The sequence below is a fragment of the Seriola lalandi genome, unplaced genomic scaffold (genome assembly GCF_002814215.2).
Source record: "Seriola lalandi dorsalis isolate HSWRI2012SDOR001 ecotype SW California unplaced genomic scaffold, Sedor1 jcf7180002054694, whole genome shotgun sequence".
NCBI classification, from domain to species: domain Eukaryota; kingdom Metazoa; phylum Chordata; class Actinopteri; order Carangiformes; family Carangidae; genus Seriola; species Seriola lalandi.
Genome location: NW_019525247.1, coordinates 370,402 through 390,069, shown reverse-complemented (window position 1 = coordinate 390,069; position 19,668 = coordinate 370,402). Strand labels below are relative to the sequence as shown.

The 19,668-nt window shown below is 41.0% G+C and overlaps 1 protein-coding gene across 1 annotated transcript in view; it reads left to right on the top strand.

Moving 5' to 3' along the window:
• htra3b (HtrA serine peptidase 3b) overlaps positions 1–19,539 on the top strand; it is a 22,559-nt gene extending 3,020 nt beyond the window's left edge. Inside the window, exons 2-10 of the mRNA XM_023423847.2 lie at positions 7,341–7,440; positions 7,646–7,778; positions 9,116–9,205; positions 12,500–12,694; positions 12,793–12,825; positions 12,969–13,083; positions 13,161–13,218; positions 14,394–14,489; positions 14,594–19,539. Of these exons, the coding sequence (XP_023279615.1) occupies positions 7,341–7,440; positions 7,646–7,778; positions 9,116–9,205; positions 12,500–12,694; positions 12,793–12,825; positions 12,969–13,083; positions 13,161–13,218; positions 14,394–14,489; positions 14,594–14,762 (989 nt within the window). The 3' untranslated portion in view covers positions 14,763–19,539. The remainder of the gene's footprint in view (positions 1–7,340; positions 7,441–7,645; positions 7,779–9,115; positions 9,206–12,499; positions 12,695–12,792; positions 12,826–12,968; positions 13,084–13,160; positions 13,219–14,393; positions 14,490–14,593) is intronic.
• Positions 19,540–19,668: the final 129 nt, after the last annotated feature.

Here is a 19,668-nt window from a genome sequence, read left to right as displayed (position 1 = left end):
GGGGGGGGTTCGGGTGGTGGGTCAGGGAGTTCACTGCAGTTTTCATCCACACTGGCTGATTTATGATGACTTGTCTGTTTCTAAATGCTGTGTTCCTTGTGGGAACATTCTGCAGACCTGGGACTTTTACTGCAGTTATTAGAGGTTTGGTCTGTGGTTCACATGCTGATCATCGGCTGAACAGTCAGTTCACCTCTTTATTCCAGAGACACAGGTACAGACATGCATTATTGCCAGATTATGTTTGGTAATTTTTGGTAATCCCCTAAAGACAGGTGTCAGGACCTGGTTCAAATGTCATGAAAAAAAAGTGAGGGAAACCAGTTGATTTAAAATAAATGTCTGTCAGTGGTCAGTAGAGTCAGTGGCGTGGGTGCATGTGAGCATGAGTGTGATGTATGAAGTGTGAGGAGATGTTGGCTGCAGCCGAGAGAGAGAGAGAGAGAGAGTCTGAAGAAGTGACCTGTCATAGGGCGGAAGCACTGGGTCCAGGCGCTTCCAAGCAGGGTGATGTCATCAGGACTCCGCCCTCCAGGTGCCAGCTGCCCAACAAATGAAAGACAGAGGAATGAACTACCTCGAAATTGAACTCAGACCTAAAGGGGAAGGTGACAGGTAGATCTGTTGAGCTGATTCTGAACAGAGCACGTTGGACCAGGTCTGTTCCAGTCTGGGTCAGCTGGTGTTGACAGTGATAGTGTGTGTGGCGTGTACAGAGTGTAATATGAAGTCTTCAGAGTCTCTGCAGGTTGTTTTCATAAAGATCTTTTTATGACAGTCAGGAGCACTCACGATGTTTCAGGTCGTCCGTCTCATTCCTCCAACGCAATGTCTCAGGAACACCTTGAGAGAACTTCTTCAAATTTGGCACAAATATCCATTTGGACTCAAGGATGAACCGATTCGATTTTGGTGTTCAAAGGTCAAAGGTCAACTTCACTGTGACATCATAATGTTCTGCAAAAAACATTTCTCACCATAATTCAATGGTGCTGATTTGTGACCATATTTCCTGATACTTGATTGGTCGGTGGAGGAAACATCACGATTCTAGTTTAAACCGGTTGATGTTCTGGGACCGATGATGACGTCACCTGTCTACCTGGCCTCTCTATCCAGGATCTCACCAACCTCTGGGTGTTGTTTGGCCTTTTCAGCCCATATAAACAGTGAAATCCACAGGTTAGTTCAGACGGTTGTGCTGAAGTTTTTGCTCCTTCCTCACTGTCACTGTCTTTAGGTGTGGTTTGTCCAATCATCAGTCTTCAGCTTTGTCCCAGGTTTAACCCCCATTCAACAAGAGTTATGTCTCCACAGGAGGCTGAAGCACATGGTTCTGATTCTGGCCGGAGTAATAACTCCACCGGCTCCACTCCTGTGATTTAAGCTCCATCCAGCGGAGCTCAGAGTTTAAGGGAGTGTAGCAGCTTCTCAGCAGAGAGCTGTGCTTTGTCTTCAGTTTGATTCACATACTGCAACTGAAGGAGTAGAGAAGGAACATGCTAGTTTAAAGTGATAGTTCAGGTTATTTGACGTGAGGTTGTGCGAGGTACACATCTACATCAGTGTGTTACCTGCTGTAGATTATTTAACAATGTGGGCTTGACAATTGAATTGAAAAAACAATTAAACAATATCAGTCTAAGTGTTTCTGACTAGCTGATGCCGATCGATTTAAATACAGCCAGATTGGCCTCCGTACCTCTGGGCCACAGACTGTAAATAAAGATGGATGTAGCCTCCATGACGTCACCCACAGGTTTCTGAAGAGCGGTTTTGACACTCAGAGTGAGCTGCTCCACCGTTGCCATATTGGCAGTGTTTGGCTCCGCCCTTAACTCCCAGCTAATCTGAAAATGGGGAAAAAGGAGGGGCGTGTGCATACGCTCACCTACCTGTCACTCAAAGAGGCCACGCCCTGAATTCTACATTCTACTTGAAGTCTTAATCAAATGGAAACAGGTGAGTTACATGAACAGTTGTCATGAAGGAGGAAATTAGCTCTAGAGACCAAAACAGTTTTTTGTACCAGGCTGTAAACATCTAGTGGTCATTAGAGGAACTGAAGTTTTTGGCTTCTTTTTTCAGCCTGGACGTTGATGCTTGGGTGGAACCAGAGCTTTGAAAGATTTCTAACTAACTTATGAATTTCATCAGTTTGTGTCTGAAGGTTTTTCCATTAAGAAGGTAACAGTACACTTCCACAACTCATAGAGAAAGTGCTGCTGGCAGGAAGGTAAAATAAATGACTTCCTCCGTGTGAGGAGTTTCCTCCAGAGACACAACGACCAGATGGAGGGAGTTTAAAACAACAGGTGTGGAAGCTGAAAGTCTGAATCACATCAGAGTACAACTCGGATCTTCAGTTCATTAATCAAAGATTTGGATGTAATCATATTCGGGCTGAGTTGGGATAATATGTGGACAACAAACATAAATACTTTTATAAAACACACAGTCTTTTTTTTTTAAGTTGAATTATTCTTTGTGTGATAATAATTTGTCTTATGTGTGAGAAAAAATCTTTCTCTGCTCAAAACTGAGGCTCAGACTCTGAGCTGTAGATTCAAGGTTTTCTTACTTTCACTTTTAGAAAAGAAAAAGTCTTTAAATAAAGTTTATGAGCTGTTTTCTTCAGACTCCCCGCTGGAGATCTACAGGGGGAAGATGAATGATTTACCACAACTGATGCTGGTCCTCTGAGCTGCGGGTTAATCACCCATATATATTTTTAGTTTACCACACCCACAGGGATGTAATGCCTCAGTGAAAAGTGTGTGTGTGTGTGTGTGTGTGTGTGTGTGTGTGTGTGTGTGTGTGTGCCAGCCAAAATAAAGGGGTTTATCAAAGGGAAACGTAAATAGAGTCTGGACTACAGGGACTTCCTGTTTCCTCAACTGATATCTCTCATTTGGGTGTTTGTGTGTGTGTGTGTGTGTGTGTGTGTGTGTGTGTGTGTGTGTGTGTGTGTGTGTGTGTGTGTGATTCGTGCTGATAATTGTAGCAGTCAGCAGAGCAGGAATCTGTTTCATCCATCAGTCTGTTGATCGTATCTGAACAGTCAGACTGGCATCTAGTTTCCTCTGGAGACTTATGGTCTCCTGAGGATGACTCCAAAGAGGGTTTGACCTCTTGACCTATTTTTCAGTTTGTGCCGCCACCAGGTCAAACAGGAGGCTTTAAGAGACAGAAGTGCACAACAGAGTGTGTGTGTGTGTGTGTGTGTGTGTGTGTGTGTGTGTGCCTGCCTCTGAAGGACACACAGGTTTAGTCTCACATCTTCACAGTGGATCTAACTGTCAATTTGTGTCTTTGTGTGTCTCATGATGTCGTCTCTGACACTTGGACAGCAGATGAAGAAAAGAAATGAACAAGAAAAAAAAACTTGAGACTAGAGAAATGATTCAAACACAAAATGTCCAGACACAGATATTGGTGCCTTTTGATTTATTTATATTCCTCAAAAAGAAATTTAAAAGCAAAGACTCACCTGAGCTTAATTGTCAGATTTCACATGACCTGAATTGACCAATGAGTGATGGTGTGGTTTTACTGCATAAAAGGGGGCTGATTCACAAAGAGAGAGAGAGAGAGAGTGAGAGAGAGAGAGAGAAGATCTGTTTGAGAGCATCAGAACATCTGAACAGCTCTGGTCTGATGTGAAGGTCTCTGGTCTTTCAACGTCTCACCGCTCACATCCTGCAGCACAAAGAGCGGTTGAAAAGTAAAAGATGGGCTGTTTTAGTGAGTCCTGACCTGAATCCCACTGAAAACCTTCAGAGAACTGAAAGGACTCCTGCAAACCGAGAAGAGCTTGAACACAGGAAGTGTTCACTACCTGCTGACAGGTGTGAGAAGCTTTTAAAGGCAACAACAACCAAAGCAACCGAATATGAGTGAAGGCTTTCAATAACTGTGTCCGGCTACATTTTCCATTTGTATTTATTCATTCAAACCTACATTATACCTACATTGCCTACTGATTTTTGTAGCTCTGGTCGTCATGACAACACTGTACTCACTGCAGAGATTTTGAAATGTTGCATTAAGCTAAAAGTAGCATTTGTTCTGATGTCCACTGTCTCCTCTATGACACACTCAGCTGCTCGTCAGGAGCTGTACTGCAGTGTACAGAGAGGTCTTCTTGTTATTTAACCTCTACAAAGGCCAATATGCAAATCTAATATATGTACATATATTGAATTTCAATATATGAAATATAACTTTTATTTTAGTTTTATTTTATATGTACATAAATCTAACAATTATGAAACCTATTAGAAATTGCAACAATTTCATATATTGACATATACTGTATGTCCAGCCAATACAAATATACTGCATACATTTCTGTATATTGTAGACATGTGTTACACTTATGCATCCCAAAGTCTGTCAGTATATGTTGATATTATTGTCACGTCAAGTCAGTTTTATTTTTATAGCACATTTCATACGGCAGGCGTGAACTCAGTGTGCTTCAAAATAAAAGCAGGGATACATCATACATGACAAAATATAAAATAGCATAAAAGATAAGAAAATATTACATAAATAAAAGATAGAACAAAAAACATACAGAAGAGGAAGGTATTATTATTATCATCATTATTCTAAAAGGGAGATAATAACAATAATGATTCTGACTCACACCACACTCTTTAACCTAACCTGACTAAAAGCTCCTCAAAAGAGATATGTTTTTAATTTACCTTTAAAAGAAGAGAGTGTTGTAGCAGAGAGCAGGACATAATGACTGAAAGCACCATGAACTGGTTAAGAGTTAATTCTTGGTATAGAGACCTTTATATGATGATCTAAGGAGCATGTCACAAACATAGGAAGGAGCTAAACCATTAAAACATTTAAAAACAATGAGAAGTATTTAAAGATGAATTCTTTGTTTTACTGGGAGCCAGTGAAGAGATGATAAAATAGGAGCAATGTGCTCAGACGTTTTGGTTTTTGTTCAAATTCTGGCTGCTGCCTTCTGAATAAGCTGGAGTTTATTTAACATCTGCTTCGGCAGTCCAGCAAAAAGTGCGTTACAGTAATCCAACCTACTAGAAATAAAAGCACGGAGCAGCTTTTCAGTCTGACTGAGACAAAAAAAACCATTGCTTTAATTCTAAGATGATAAAAGGCAGTCTTAGAGATGTATATATTATATCATATTAGAGATGTGCTTTTGGAAGTTGAGATCAGCGTCCAAAACCACACCCGAGTTTCTGACATGCTCACATGGCTTTACAGATAGAGGAGGAAACGGAGATTGAATCTCACACCGCAAAGCCTTTACGACCTTCTAAAAGAATCTCGTTTTTTTTGGCCGTCCAGAATCTGATATCTGCAACAGCAGGGTCCAGAAGTCTGAGAGCACGTTCCCTGAATGAGAAGATACGTGTTGAAAATGAATGAGAGATGAATAAAGAAAATCATATATAAACATATAGATTTTTTTATATGTATGTTGTTTTAATAAACATGCATGAATAAATATATCTTAACACATGTTAACACATCATTTTTACATAGAGCACATGTTGCGAGCATAAGTGTTCTATGTAAAAAATTAATTGTATAGATATTTCTAATATATGTACATATACAAATTTTAGTATGGGTATTTCATATATGTTATAAACATACAGTATATATGTGATAATAATATGTCCCATTATAAGTGACATATATGGCAGCATCACTTCTCTGTGTGGGCAGCACCACAAACTTCTGCCTCCAAAATGATCATAACGTTAAACCAACAATAAGTGAACTCTGTCACCTCCATGAGGTAGAGATGACTGCAGAACGTTTACCCAGGTGTACACTGGGTAAATCCTCCTGGGTAAACCTCACTGGCTTATATAAATGTTTTGGCTAATTTCTCCTACAGACTAAGAGGAACATTATGATTCCAGCAGAGAACGCTACAGGACGCAGGTTTAATAATTGGTTATAGAGTTTGTACCTTTAGAGGAGAGGATGTGACATTAGTGTAAAGAGATGACGTCCTTTAGCAGCTAAGTGAGAGTCTGCACCTGAGGTTTTATTCGTTTTAAAGGTGATTCAACAGATATTGAGGCCACGAAAAGATAAATGTGTCTCTGTTAAGTCTATTAGGCAGCGATGTTAAGACTTCGGGCTTTGGTTGGACTGTCTGTCATCTGAGAATCTCTCTCTCCGGTCTAAAATAACAAACCACATTTTCCTCAAAGGCTGACTTGGCTGTGCAGTGCAGCTGTGCAGAGCGACTGAGACTCATTATTACTGGCTCAACAGTGCAGGAGGCCACAGCACGAGCCTGGAACATTCAACTGGCTTTTCCATCAGAGCTGCCACGTGTGTTCATGTTGAAGGGGGCTGATTTACTCACTTTACATTCGACTGTCTTCGCTACATATTTCAGGAATTTAAAAGAAAAATAATAATTTAGCTCCTGCACTTCTTCATAAGAAGCTGTTGAGTATGGAGGCGACGTCCACACTGACACAGCTTCATTTTTTTTAAAAGGACACCAGGTGCTAAAGTGATGTGTTACAGAACAAAAAACAATCTCCATCCTGTGGAAGTGTTGTGCTGCCACGCCGCAAAACGAAAATGGGGATCAGTATCATGGAGACTGTCCTCCAGTAAAACACGAGCCTATAGGTTCGTCTGAGCAGCAGCTCGTTGTGACCCACAGTTAGGTGTTCGATTCCCGTGTGAAAGCAGCTGTTTATGTTGTGTCTATTATCCATGAGTGTTCTACAAGGTTAACCACGTTGTTTTTATTGTTACTACGACAACAAATTACTTATTTTAACCCAACTCGTGATCTTTTCCTAAACCTAACAGCGCCATGACTGTTATTATAGTAAACCACGGAGGTGATCGGCACGCCGCTCTCAGTACAGTCGCATGTTTACTGTGGTAACCATGACTACCGAGGTGCAATAGGCATGTAGGGTTGGAGACTGGTTGGTTGTTGGTTTCATGTTCTAAAGATGTTTCCACGTCATTGTGACATAGACACTCATCACGCTATAACAAGAAGCTTCTCTTCTTATAAAGATATACTATTTATATTGTTATGATGTGAAACATTTCATGTTATAACGTGAAAACTTATCGTTATAATATAAAACATTTCGTGTTTAAAAGTGGATGACTGAGCTGGCTGATGGCTTCAGGTCATGACACTGAGGAGGTCGTTCCTGCTTTTATTCCCATGCATTAACTTCCTGGTTTAATAACTGTAACACACTGTCTGCTTGTCTTATGCCAGTAATGTAATTTGATAAATCCTAAGTGTTTATTGAACTGATTATTGAAATATAGAATTCTTCCTGCCAGTATAGGTCCTCCTCATTCCGCCAGTCCTCGCTACAAGTTCAACTTCATCGCTGACGTGGTGGAGAAAATCGCTCCCGCTGTGGTCCACATCGAGCTCTTCCTCAGGTACTGACACTGACTTATCCATCTAATACAAACAGAGCAGGCAGAAACTTAATAATGTAATTATTTACTAGAAATATATTCTCTAGAAAACTTGGTTAAAATATGAAATATGACTCTTTATATTGAGACAGCAGGACTAACACAATGAGATCAGCTGTCTGATCCAGTTCAGCTAAACTCACTGACGCTGTTCCTCACACTACAGACATCCTCTGTTCGGTCGGAACATCCCTCTGTCTAGTGGATCTGGGTTTGTGATGTCAGACAACGGACTGATTGTTACCAACGCCCATGTGGTCTCCAGCACCACTCCAGTGTCCGGTCAACAGCACCTCAAGGTACAAGGTCCACTGTTTTCTCTCATCGAAATCAGATGCTGACTAAATACACTTCATCCTAAATCCTCAAAATAAAATATACGTTTGCTTTCCTTCCAAAGTTTTTATGACCACATCAATCTGATGCTGTTTAACTTTCATCCCTGCTTGATCTCTAGTCAGCAGATTAAAGCTGCTGCAGAAGCAGAAGAGGTTCTGAGACGTCTTACACACATTTTCCGCCAAAATAACATCGAGTCGCTTTGACTGAACGTGCCACCTGTTTGCACCTCTCCTGACGGCTGTGCATCAGCGCTCCGCACTTGCCACAGAAATATCACACAGATGTAAAATGATGTCATTGTCAAGTCCAGGAAATGACCAAACTTTTTCCGGCCCTGCTTTCGCTGGATTTTGCCCCGAGAGTGAGTTGCTCAGATGGATATAGTCTCATGTCTGTGTGTTCAGTACAGAGCTGAAGTCAGGACACGGTTAGCCTAGCTTAGCATAAAGACTGGGAATAGAAAAAAAAAGTTCAAAAACACACCCTCCAACTCTGATGAACATGTTATATGTCATGTTTTATCTGGACAAAAAACAGAAATGGAAAAAATTACAAAAGAAAACTGCAGCTGCAGCAGCTATAGTCTGGGGTTGCACCAGACCTGGCGGCTTCACTGTGATGACAAGACTTCAGGAGAGGCTTCAGGTCGCTGCGCCTGCTGCTGTTTGTCAAGAAATATTTCCAGCGGGTAACTGGCTCTAAAACCAAGCAGACACTTTGTGGCAGGGGTGGCAAGTAAGTTCGGCCTCGGGCCAGAACATAATCAAAGGTTAATTTAAGAAATGGATTCATAAAAATGCAACTGGTATTTGCTTCGTTATGTGTCAGACACATAAGATGATTAACTGAACTGGTGTTATTCTTTAAATTCAGTTTCAAAGGTCTGTCAAATGAGTAAAAGAATCTTTTGAACTTCAGTCAGAACTTTTCAGAATAAGAGCTCTCAATTAGCACAAAATAAAGCATTGGTGCAAAAAAACTTTCTTGCGTGTTTATTTTGTAGGCAGAATCGCTAAAGAAGAAGGGATTGTGTGGATAACCTCTGGCCATGATGGAGATATATTTTCACACTGTGCACTGACTCTTTCATTCACTCTCAACATGGACAAAGTAAACAAGCATTCTCTATGTGGGGGTGGATTTCCTATTTGGACTGTATAGCAAAACATGGGACTATCAGTCTGATGTCGTAAAATTGAAAAAAAAAGAATATCTGATTTTCAGAATAATCAGCCGGGCCAGATATTATTAATATTATCATTATTATTATTATTGTTATTGTTCTCTCCTTCAGGTCCAGATGCATAATGGTGACGTATATGAAGCCAACATCAGAGACATAGACAAAAAGTCAGACATCGCCACCATCAAAATCAACCCACAGGTGAGTCCACAGCATCCAACAGACAGGAAGTCATGATGTGATCGACAGGCGACCGAAAGGACACATACTGTTACCATGATTAAAATCACAGATTTCTCTGGTTTGAGAATTGATGGAAAGAATTTGGGATAATGTAAGAACACAAGTCTAGTTGTTCTTAGACATTTAAATGTGGAAAAGTTAGAGATTAAAACTTTAAAGTTGTAGCAATGATGAGAAGATACCAAAAACACAAGGGTGCCATCGTACGTTCGTCTGCAGAGCGTGGGAGCAGTTGGTGGGGGGAGTACAGGGCACCAATAAAAGAGGAAGAAGAAGAGTAGTTACTGTAAACAATGCAGGTTTTAAAGCCAGTAACAACAACGGGAATCCTAATGTTTTATGAGCTAGGAAACACATTCAACATGTCTGTTAACGGGAACACGTTGCACGTTTTCATGGGAAACTCTGGATGTAAACAACAAAGCGTCTGTTTCCAATGAGGAGTCCACAGAGTAGCTTTATCCCCCCCCCCCACCTCATCGCTCCCATTAGCATTCCTGTTTCCAGTAAAACTCTCTCAGAGTGATCTCTGGACGGGCGTTTCACAGAGGTCAGCAGACTAAACGTGTGAGTTAACAGTGTGCGTCATGTGTCCAGGTTCACAGTGGTGTTAATAGTGGTGGAGTCAGAATCCAGACCTCTCCTGGGGGGGGGGGACACCTAATACCTCCAGCTCTGGAGTACAGCTCATCCACAGCTCGTCCACCTCGAGGATCACAGGGGGATTTCTGTTGCTCTTACATAAACTCTCAGCTTCAGTTGTAGTTTGGTGACTCACTGTCATTAAACTGTGCATCTTTGGTTGAAATCTTTCAATAATATTTTGACTCTGAGCTGCAGAGACCAAGGTTTACATCCTGTGATTGTGGTGAAATATTAAAAAAGTAAAGCCCCTTCCCATGAACCCAGAGGCGCAGCCTGAGCCGTGCTGCTGGTATCGCTCATGATGCCGGTCAAGGTTTCGCAAATGTGGAATACCTTGGATGACAACCATGCTGAACCGTGCCTGGACTCTTCTTGGAATTAATTGTTCTGTAAACGACCAAAACAAAGACTTCCTTGGCCACACCTCTGGCCTCCGTTTGACCACACCCCCTCTTCCCTCCATTTACGTTCTCAGTCATCAAGGTGTTATGAAACTCAGTGAAATCGGCCACTAAACACACAACAAGAAGCAAAACCGAATAAAGTTACACTGTGAACACGAGAGCCAACAAAAAACAATCCAGACACAACCATTAGCCCACGCTAGCATCGCCCTGATATGCTCCACAGTAATACTGACAGTTAGCCAGCTAGCAATAGCAACATTTGCTGGACAAATTCATTCATTCTTAATATTGGTAACAGCAAGTTAGCTAACGTCTAACGCCGGCTGTATGTGTACAGTAGCTGGTCACTAATGAAAACAGGCATGTACTTTCGGAGCTGATAAATACCTGTGTCTACTGCAGAGTCATGTGACCCGGGTGTGAATGCAGATTGTCCCGTTTTCCACTGCCGACAAAAGCCAGATGTTCTCGGGTCTTAGCAGGTTTTCTGACCAGTGGAAAAGGGGATTAAATGTTAGGATATGGGACCTTTAAAGATTTGGAAGTTCCTGAGCTGCATGAGGCCTCCTGAGAAACTGTAGACAAAGCAAAGGTTTAGGCCACAGAGACACTGGGTGAGGTCAAGCTGAGAATATGATTCGTTAAGTTGAGCAAAAGATTGTGGCTTTGTTTGATTTGATTTTGCAGATACATACACCTTACATTTCTAAAAAACATTCCACATTATATACTGTTATCACACATACTGTATATTCTCCATCTCTAATGTTAGTTCAGACCAGAGATGTCCATGACCATGTCTTTATGTCTTTATGTCTGTTACTCTCCATCAGATGGGAGATATTCTAGCTGCCTGTTGTTCAGCTGCAGAGTCTGGTTTGGTGACTTTGGAAACTTGGGGATTTTCTCCACAGATTAAATACATTTCTGTTGAATTGAGCAATACTTGGCCACGCGGCATGTATCAGGATGAAGACACTGGGTGGGTCGAATTATCAGCGTGTGCTTTCAGATAACTGATATCAGCTGAACTTGTGTCCGGTGTGACCGAAGGTTGACATCCCTGTGTTAGAGGTGGGAGAGCTGGACTCGGAGGAGGAAGAGGAGAGACATTCCACCTTAAAGAAATCCTGAACAGCAGTTTCAGCTCATTCCTCCTCTCTCTCCGTCACACCAGTCTGCTGAGCATGTGTTTCCACTCAGCTCTACGCTTTTCCTCCCTTCACCCCTTCACCCCCTTTTTTTTCTTCATCATACCCCCTCCCTTCTTCTTTACCGACGCTTTCTCACATGTCTCCTAAAAACGTACTTTTTTGTGTATATTGTATACATCTGTACTTTCCTTCACTCTGTCTGTTTTACAGCTGTTTTCATCATCATAATCATGAGGCTGGAATTTGTTCGTCCATACTTTGTCCACATTGTCTTCATCGTGTTCCAGACATGATGGAACTGCTGATTGTTGGTTGTGCCTTGTTGTTGTGATATGCTCTGTTTGTCGTATGAGCCCATTGGGATTTTGGAACTGAAGTGTCCTGCAGTCATTTCTAACACACATTGTTTTCCTGGAACAGTGCGTATGCTCATGCCTCTGGCATGAGTGATTTTGGGTGTGTGGTAGTTTCATTAGCAGAGGAGCAGAGTCTGAACAGCTGTGAAAGTAGTTGGATTAGTACCAATGCAGCACAGATTAAAGGAATTGTATTTTTGCTCTGTGCTCCAGGTTAAAACTTTACCACTCACCAGTATTGTTATAGAGAAGATTTCCTCTGGAAACAAGCCCAACTACTGATAGTATGGAGGTGTACAATAAAAAATATTACCTCAATAACCTCTTATTACTGTGTCTTTCACAGTTATTGTTATTTGCTCCCCTGAATTTCAAGCACATAATTCAGAATATCCTCAGAAATAAATGAAAATGAGACAATTTTGTAAAATCTGAATATTTTTTTATAAAATGTCCAAGATTATTGAGCCAAATAAAAAAACTTTAAAACGTGCATAATTGTGACATAATACAAAACAATAATGATACATACATAAAATGTCACCCAGACTAAGCTATAGGCATTGATTTAAATTTGTTACTCAACAAGTTAGTAGACAAAGAGGACTCACCTGATCTTAATTTCGGTGATGACATGACCAGACTTTAACCAACGCTGTCCTCCTTTATGTGTTCATCCTCTACCCCCAGACAAAGCTGCCCGTGCTGTTTCTGGGCCACAGTGCAGACCTGAGGCCCGGGGAGTTTGTGGTCGCGATCGGCAGCCCCTTCGCCCTCCAGAACACCGTCACCACCGGCATCGTCAGCACCGCCCAGAGAGACGGCAAGGAACTGGGCCTCAGGGACTCTGACATGGACTACATCCAGACGGACGCTATCATCAATGTGAGACTGAAGCAAAGCAGAAAACATCTGAGTCAAGTTATTGTTAAACATTGCAAAAAGGTCAAATTGTAAGGTTTATTTTGTATTTTCCTTCGCAGTACGGGAATTCAGGAGGACCTCTGGTCAATTTGGTGAGTTTCTCATTAAATCTACGATATAAACTGCACAACTGATTGCACAAACACTGGCTTTGCAATGACAGCAACAGGAACTCTTATTCTTGATGACAGTGACCTGAGAAACTTGTAATTGACTTTGTGTGTCTGTATTCAAGGATGGGGAGGTGATCGGCATCAACACCCTGAAGGTTGCAGCAGGAATCTCATTTGCCATCCCCTCTGACAGGATCACTCGCTTCCTTAATGATTCCCTGGACAAGCACAACAAAGGTGAATATGACATTAATGTCACTGGGGTGGGACCAAACACTTTGGAATATACAATAACTAACTGGAGTCTCTTTCAGACGTGAGGTCAATAAAGAAGCGTTTCATCGGTATAAGGATGTTGACGATCACACCAGCGTAAGTCTGAACTGATGATATTGTTTATATGGCAAATTTAGAGCAGAGATAAGAGGAGAATAATAACATCTTATGTCATTAATTTAATACTAATTCATTTTCAATATTATCCAGACCTACTAACCCTAACCCTTTTTCTAAGCATAAATGTCTAAATGTCCAGCTGACGGTTGTTGTCATGTCCTGGTGAAACGATCAGACAAGTTGGAGTAATGGATCTATGTGTTTAAAAGCTCATTAGGCACCAAACACAGCACAGTGGTTTGCGATACTCAGAGACAGGATTTTGTTGCTGTTTTCGATGTAAAAATGGCAGAAATACAACTTTCAGTAGCTACCAGCAATGTGTGGTTACATATATGTGATTGGCCACTGCAGATCATGCTGTGTTGCAGGAAATGCTGAACCAGATTCAACATATTTGTTGATGTTGTTTGGGATGACCCTCCCTCAATGTGTTCCACAGGGTTCTTTTTTAGGTCCACCTCTATTCACATAGAATTATGCTAAATAGTCATTCAGATCATGTCTTCTGTTACCAAAGTCTGTCAAATATCATTATTATGAATAATAGTGGTTCATATCTGTCTGATGCAAATGGACTGGTCTTTATTTCTATGGTTTTAGACAGGACAGTTCTTGGGTTGTTTTCAGGTGTCATTTAGGTTACTCCAGGGATGAAGTTAGAAATTTTATTGAATTTCATTTCAGTCAGATTCTAATTTTGTGGAATCAGAATCAAAATATAAACGCAATATGTTTCAGACACAGTTATTAGCAGTCCTCACTAATATTGGATTGGAGAACTGTTGGTAACAAGGACAGCCTCTAAATGTTTCTTATATTAATGTAGAAGATTCTTGTACCTGTCTGCTGGTAGTTTCTGCCACTCTTCCATTGCCATGTGTTAGAGGGTGGATACCTGATCCGAGTCTGACGGAATGATTCACCGGGGGATGCAACAGTTTGGCTTGGGTTCAGACATAAAATTTGGGGGTTTGTTCAGTTTCGGTTATGTTGGCCTTTTGATGGTCATTCACATGCGTAATCAAGGTAAACAGGCAAAAAAGAAATATGTGGCCTGGCCCATACTCTACTCTCTCTGTAAAATCTGGTTATATAATGGACTTTCTTACGTTATACGATATATGATAACGTGTATTTATGTGTTCCAGGTTGACTGAAGAGCTAAAACAGCAGAACCCAGATTTCCCTGATGTTACCAGTGGGATTTATGTCCATGAGGTGGTTCCTCACTCACCTGCGCAGAAGTAGGTTTCATTTATTCTTTCATTCCTCAGACAAAGGCAGTTTCTGGAGTATCATGAATAAATGACCCATGACGATATCTCTTCATTCCTTTCCCTGTCTCCAGAGGTGGCATCAAAGATGGCGACATTATTGTGAAACTGAATGGCAAACCTCTAATGACAACAGCTGACCTGCAGGGGGCGCTGCAGGAGGAGACAGCCCTGCTACTGGAAGTCAGGCGGGACAATGACGACCTGCTCTTTAACATCGAACCTGATGTTATCATGCAGTAGATACTCCTGCAGAGTTAGACCAACATCTGAGGCCCTGTGTTTGTGAAGAAGGATGTTGGATGGTTGAACCTCTGCACCAGTGAAGTGAAGTATTTATGACAAACGCACACATCTTCTGACACTTGGCTAACTTGACTGTACCGAAATCAAAGGAGGACAGTATCAGTAAGGACGACATGGTACAATTCAATTTTGGCATCAAGGATTTACAACCGTACCTCCCTCCTGTTCACATCAGGTCAACGCTGGAATCATTTCAACCCAAACCCATTTTATGTATGTTAACTATGTGCTGGTTTCACATTTACACGCAGCCCAGAAATAATGAAGCAACAGTCGTTGTTGGGCGTCTTATGGTGCACATCACAAAAATTATAAGATAAAAGCAAAGTTGATGAATGTTCTGTTAAACTGATGAATGAAAATTTAATAAACTTATATAAAAAAATAAAGGTGGTGAAAGTATACAGATAATTAAATCATTTAATTTTCTCTTAAGCATTTTTTATTTCCAACAAAGTGTTTTCAGACTGACATAGTCATTGTACAATCCACAACGTTCCACGATCCCTCCAGTATCCATGCAAGGATAAATGAGTGTTCCATGACCAGGACAGAATCCACTTTGGTCCTCCTTTAAAGTATTTTTTTGTAACTTGGGGTCACGATCCCGAGGCCACCCATCATCTGCCACCCATTTGGTAATTCACCTCAGAGAGAGATGTCACCAAAGGTCTCCATCTTGATTTGAACAAAAGAAACTGCAATTCATGGCCAGGTTTGTTAATACCTCACTTGACCCTAACCCATAAGGTGATGGCCCCATTTTATACCTTCAGGCTGAGCCAACTGGGCCTTATTGGTGTCACCAGGTGCTTGCTACCTCCCCTGCCAGCCTTCTTTCAACTGGGATCCCTGGTCCTCCCTAATCAAAAAGATAGCTTGCTTCCCAAATTGCCACTCCACAGGGATTTCTGGTGAAGAGAGCCGGAATAAGCAAAGCTCTTAATGTACCAGTCAACCTACATTCAAACCCCATCTTTGGTCATGAACTTTGGGTGACGATTTAAAGAATAAAGTCATTGACGGAAGCATCCAAAATGAGTTTCCTTGCAGGATCTGTGGGCTCACCCTTAGGGACTCAAACACCCAGAGGCAGCTGCTTCATTTTGTTAATAGCAGTCTGTTGAGGTGGTTCATGTTCTGATTATGATGTCTCCAGGATTCCTCCCTGTAGAGGTGCTCTGAACACATTCAACTGGGAGGAGACACAGGGGCAGAACAAGCGCACCCTGGAGGATTTTGTATCTCATCTTGCCTGAGACCACCTTGGCTTACCCCAGAAGGAGCAAGAGGATGCTGCTGGGGAGAATGATGTAAGAGCTAATGTGCTGGTTGGATGAGTGATGATAGTCACTGGGTGTCACCAGCATGTTAAAGAATAAATGTACCAATGCAAACTTGAATGCCTAATAGGGAACAATGAGATCAAGAGTTAATTGACTCAGATAGTTATCGAATAAAAATTTAGTAAAAACTCATCAATTCAATCACTTTCATCAACTCTGTTTTTATCACCTGCCGTTTAAGTTTTGTCATAGAGCAGAGATGATTCTTATCAGTCATTGAAAACCTATTTGTAGGCTGTAATTTTCCTCTAATTTGAAAGGTGCACTTAAAGATGTGACAACTTAACTGCTCAGTCTTTATGTATGGGTATATAACAAAAATTTTTTAAAGCCAGTTGCTTGGGTTGTCAAGGTTGAGTTGACACACTGTTACTCTCCTATCTACTATGAGCACCTCAGGCCACAGAATACCTGAGTCAACATATTCTTTATACAGTGTGTCTTGCAAAGCAGACTACACTACTAGTGCTGTTATGATGGACAGTCCTTGACCACAAGTAGTGATGTGTTTTCAACTTATTTTTTGTACTATAAGTCTGACAGTTTGAGTCTCTAAAACCTGCATAAAAGTCTGATTAGTTTTAGGTATGACAATGGTTTGATTCAAAGATAATGATGATGATGACTTCCTTTCTATCTTTTGCTGGAAATCTAAGTGCTGTACCGCAAATGGATGGATGATGGATGTTTCCCAAAGAAGTCCATCTCACCTGAGCCCTAAAGTTGTATCACCTCTGAAAGATGTTGGTTCTAATTGGGTTACTTATTCTTGGTCTTACTCTTTAAACCCAACTGAAAAAAATCTGTGACAGTCAAACATAAAGTAACAAGCTGTGTCCCATTTGTGCCCAATCCCACCACTAAAGGAATTCATAGAAATCCCTCTTGACTCAGTACATGTTTTACCAATGGTCCAATGGTCCAACATGCTGACCATATGTAGCAACCCATACTAAAAAACTATCATGCAATATGGAGTTGACAACTGACGTTCACACAAAGCCGTGAAAAATCATCCAACAGTGTCCAAAACCCTTTCCCCAACACCTTTGTTGTGTCTGAATTGCCTTGCTTAGATTATGCTGTTGTCTTGGTACTGACAGTACAGGAGAAATGATTTATTCTTACGTCCAGGGAAATTAATTACCACAAACCCTTTGGGCTGTCCCAGGTTTTCTAGTGATTGAGAATGAAAACCAAAGGCTGTTGGCCAAGATGAACTCCTGTGTTGACTGATTCGCTGCTTGGTCACAACTGAGCCTAGTGTCCCATCAGTCATCCTCTGAGCTTGGTTGGTTTCAGTTCATTTATGTTTACAAATAAATGCAGACAGAAATGCAACAAACTAAAACACATCATGGATAAGGGTTATTATTCTTTGCTTATCACGGTCTCCTTTCCCCTCATCTCACTGTCTTCTTTCTCTATTACTTTCTCTGACTGGTTCATATTGCTAAGATCCATCCTCTTGGCATTTGACAGCAATCAATAGGACTAATGACAACCTGTGACTGTGACACTATATTCAAACTATTTTGTTTGAAGCACACTGAAGCCCTTTGGAGGGCAACTTCTCAGTTTGGAACTTTTGCATTACACTTGCGCCCAGCGTCTAAAGTACATGGCACAAATGTAACAGGGAGAGTATATGTATGTTGTGCACCCGCCTATGTGGACTCATATCATTATCTTGATAATACACCCTTAAAATAACAGTAAACTACAGCATAATTGACTTTCAAATCACTTTCCGTTGCTTCAAGATAGCAATGGGTCTGACCACACCTCATTTTAAGACCAAGTGTATTTGCTTTTAAAACAATGTGGGCACTGGACAGGAAAATGACAACTGCGCAGTCTGAAACTAATAAAGACAGAAGGCTTTGCATTGCTTTGAACCGGGTGTACGATAGAGCCCATGAGTTGAGGAGGAGGTGATCGCAGCAATAGCTCTGGTCTGTGTGAGGTTTGGAGCATTATTATTACAAGTGCAGACCTTGACTTGGCCACATTCCCTGCTCTGCAGTTGGCTGTTGGGATGTTAGGCTACATACAGTAATATGAAACACTTGATATTTTTGTTTGTGTTTTACATCTGCTGTGTCATGTTGTAGCAACTTATATCTTATTTTGTTGACATCCACTGACTCCCGAACAAAGTGAACAAGATACAATACTTTACTTGAGTTGGAGGCATTAAAACACATTATGACCTCAGTGCACATGGAGCAGGATATAGTGGACTTCCTCAGCAAGTTCTCTGGTGGCCATATTGGAATCATTCTCTTTTACCAGTTTGTTACTCTTCTGGTTAATTTTATCTTTGTATAGTGTCCTTTTGTTAGTTAGTCAACCCTTATAGCTTATCTGTATTATATACATGAGAGCAGGTTAAGAAATGTTTTGGCCACTTGGGGACAGCACAACAAGCTGCAGGCAACATTGACATATTAACACGTAATAAAGTTATAATAACCTTATTTTAAACATGTTAGCATATTTACATATACAGCAAACACGAGGCAATATTAGCAATCATTTGGAGTCATGTTTTTGGTCAATATTCACTCTCTTTTGGTCTCCAATAGTGCCTGAAAAAAACATCTGGCTCTTAAGCTGCTACATGCCCTATATTCACCAGCTGTAGCACCCCTGTAGCAGAGATTATGCTAATGAGGACAGTGAGAGTGACCAAAAACAGTAAAGCTGCTACAAAACCAAAACAGCTGATAACGCTCTTTGGATTTGTCATTAGGAGTGACTCCTTTCCTTTACACATAGTCATGTGATGCATTTTACTATACAAATTTTTATTAGTGCACATTGTGAGTTCACCATCTAACTTCAATCCTTTACTCACCAACAGGTGTCTCCATAGGTGGAAAGCAAGGCCAATTAACTCTATTAGTCTCTATCACGTCTTTTCTTCTACTCTAGTTAGCATGCTAACCAGCTAGCCACAGCCCACCCTCGTCACTCTCTGATAGAGACTCACTGCATATCCTCCAGTCTGACAACGATGGCTGAAGTTCTAGTGTCAATGTCAATGCCTGTGTTGCAGCATTGTTACTGGTTGTGGATGATTCATGGATGCCATAAGTTGTCCTCATATAACCAAATGTGAACCATGTGTGTGTTGATTCAGTTTAAATGATGTACTCTGTTGGAATGAAGAACGCAAATGTGAGTGTTTTTTTCTTTCATAGCTTCACCACTGTTGCTGCTTTGGTTTATATCTGTTTGTGCTTTTAGTAATCATACACTCTTTAATCACGTCGTCCAAACCAAATGTTTACATGTAAGTTGCCAACAAAGCGATACTCAGCAATTCATCAGCCTTTTGCCATCAAATAAAGTTTTCACTAACATATACGTTTGATTTATTGCATCTGTACTGTCTTGTTGTGGAAGTCCAGGTTATTCATAATTTCATCCACATTTGTTCACCTTAAATCTAGGTCACAGGCAGTGACTCATGGAGCGTTTTTGTGGGGAAC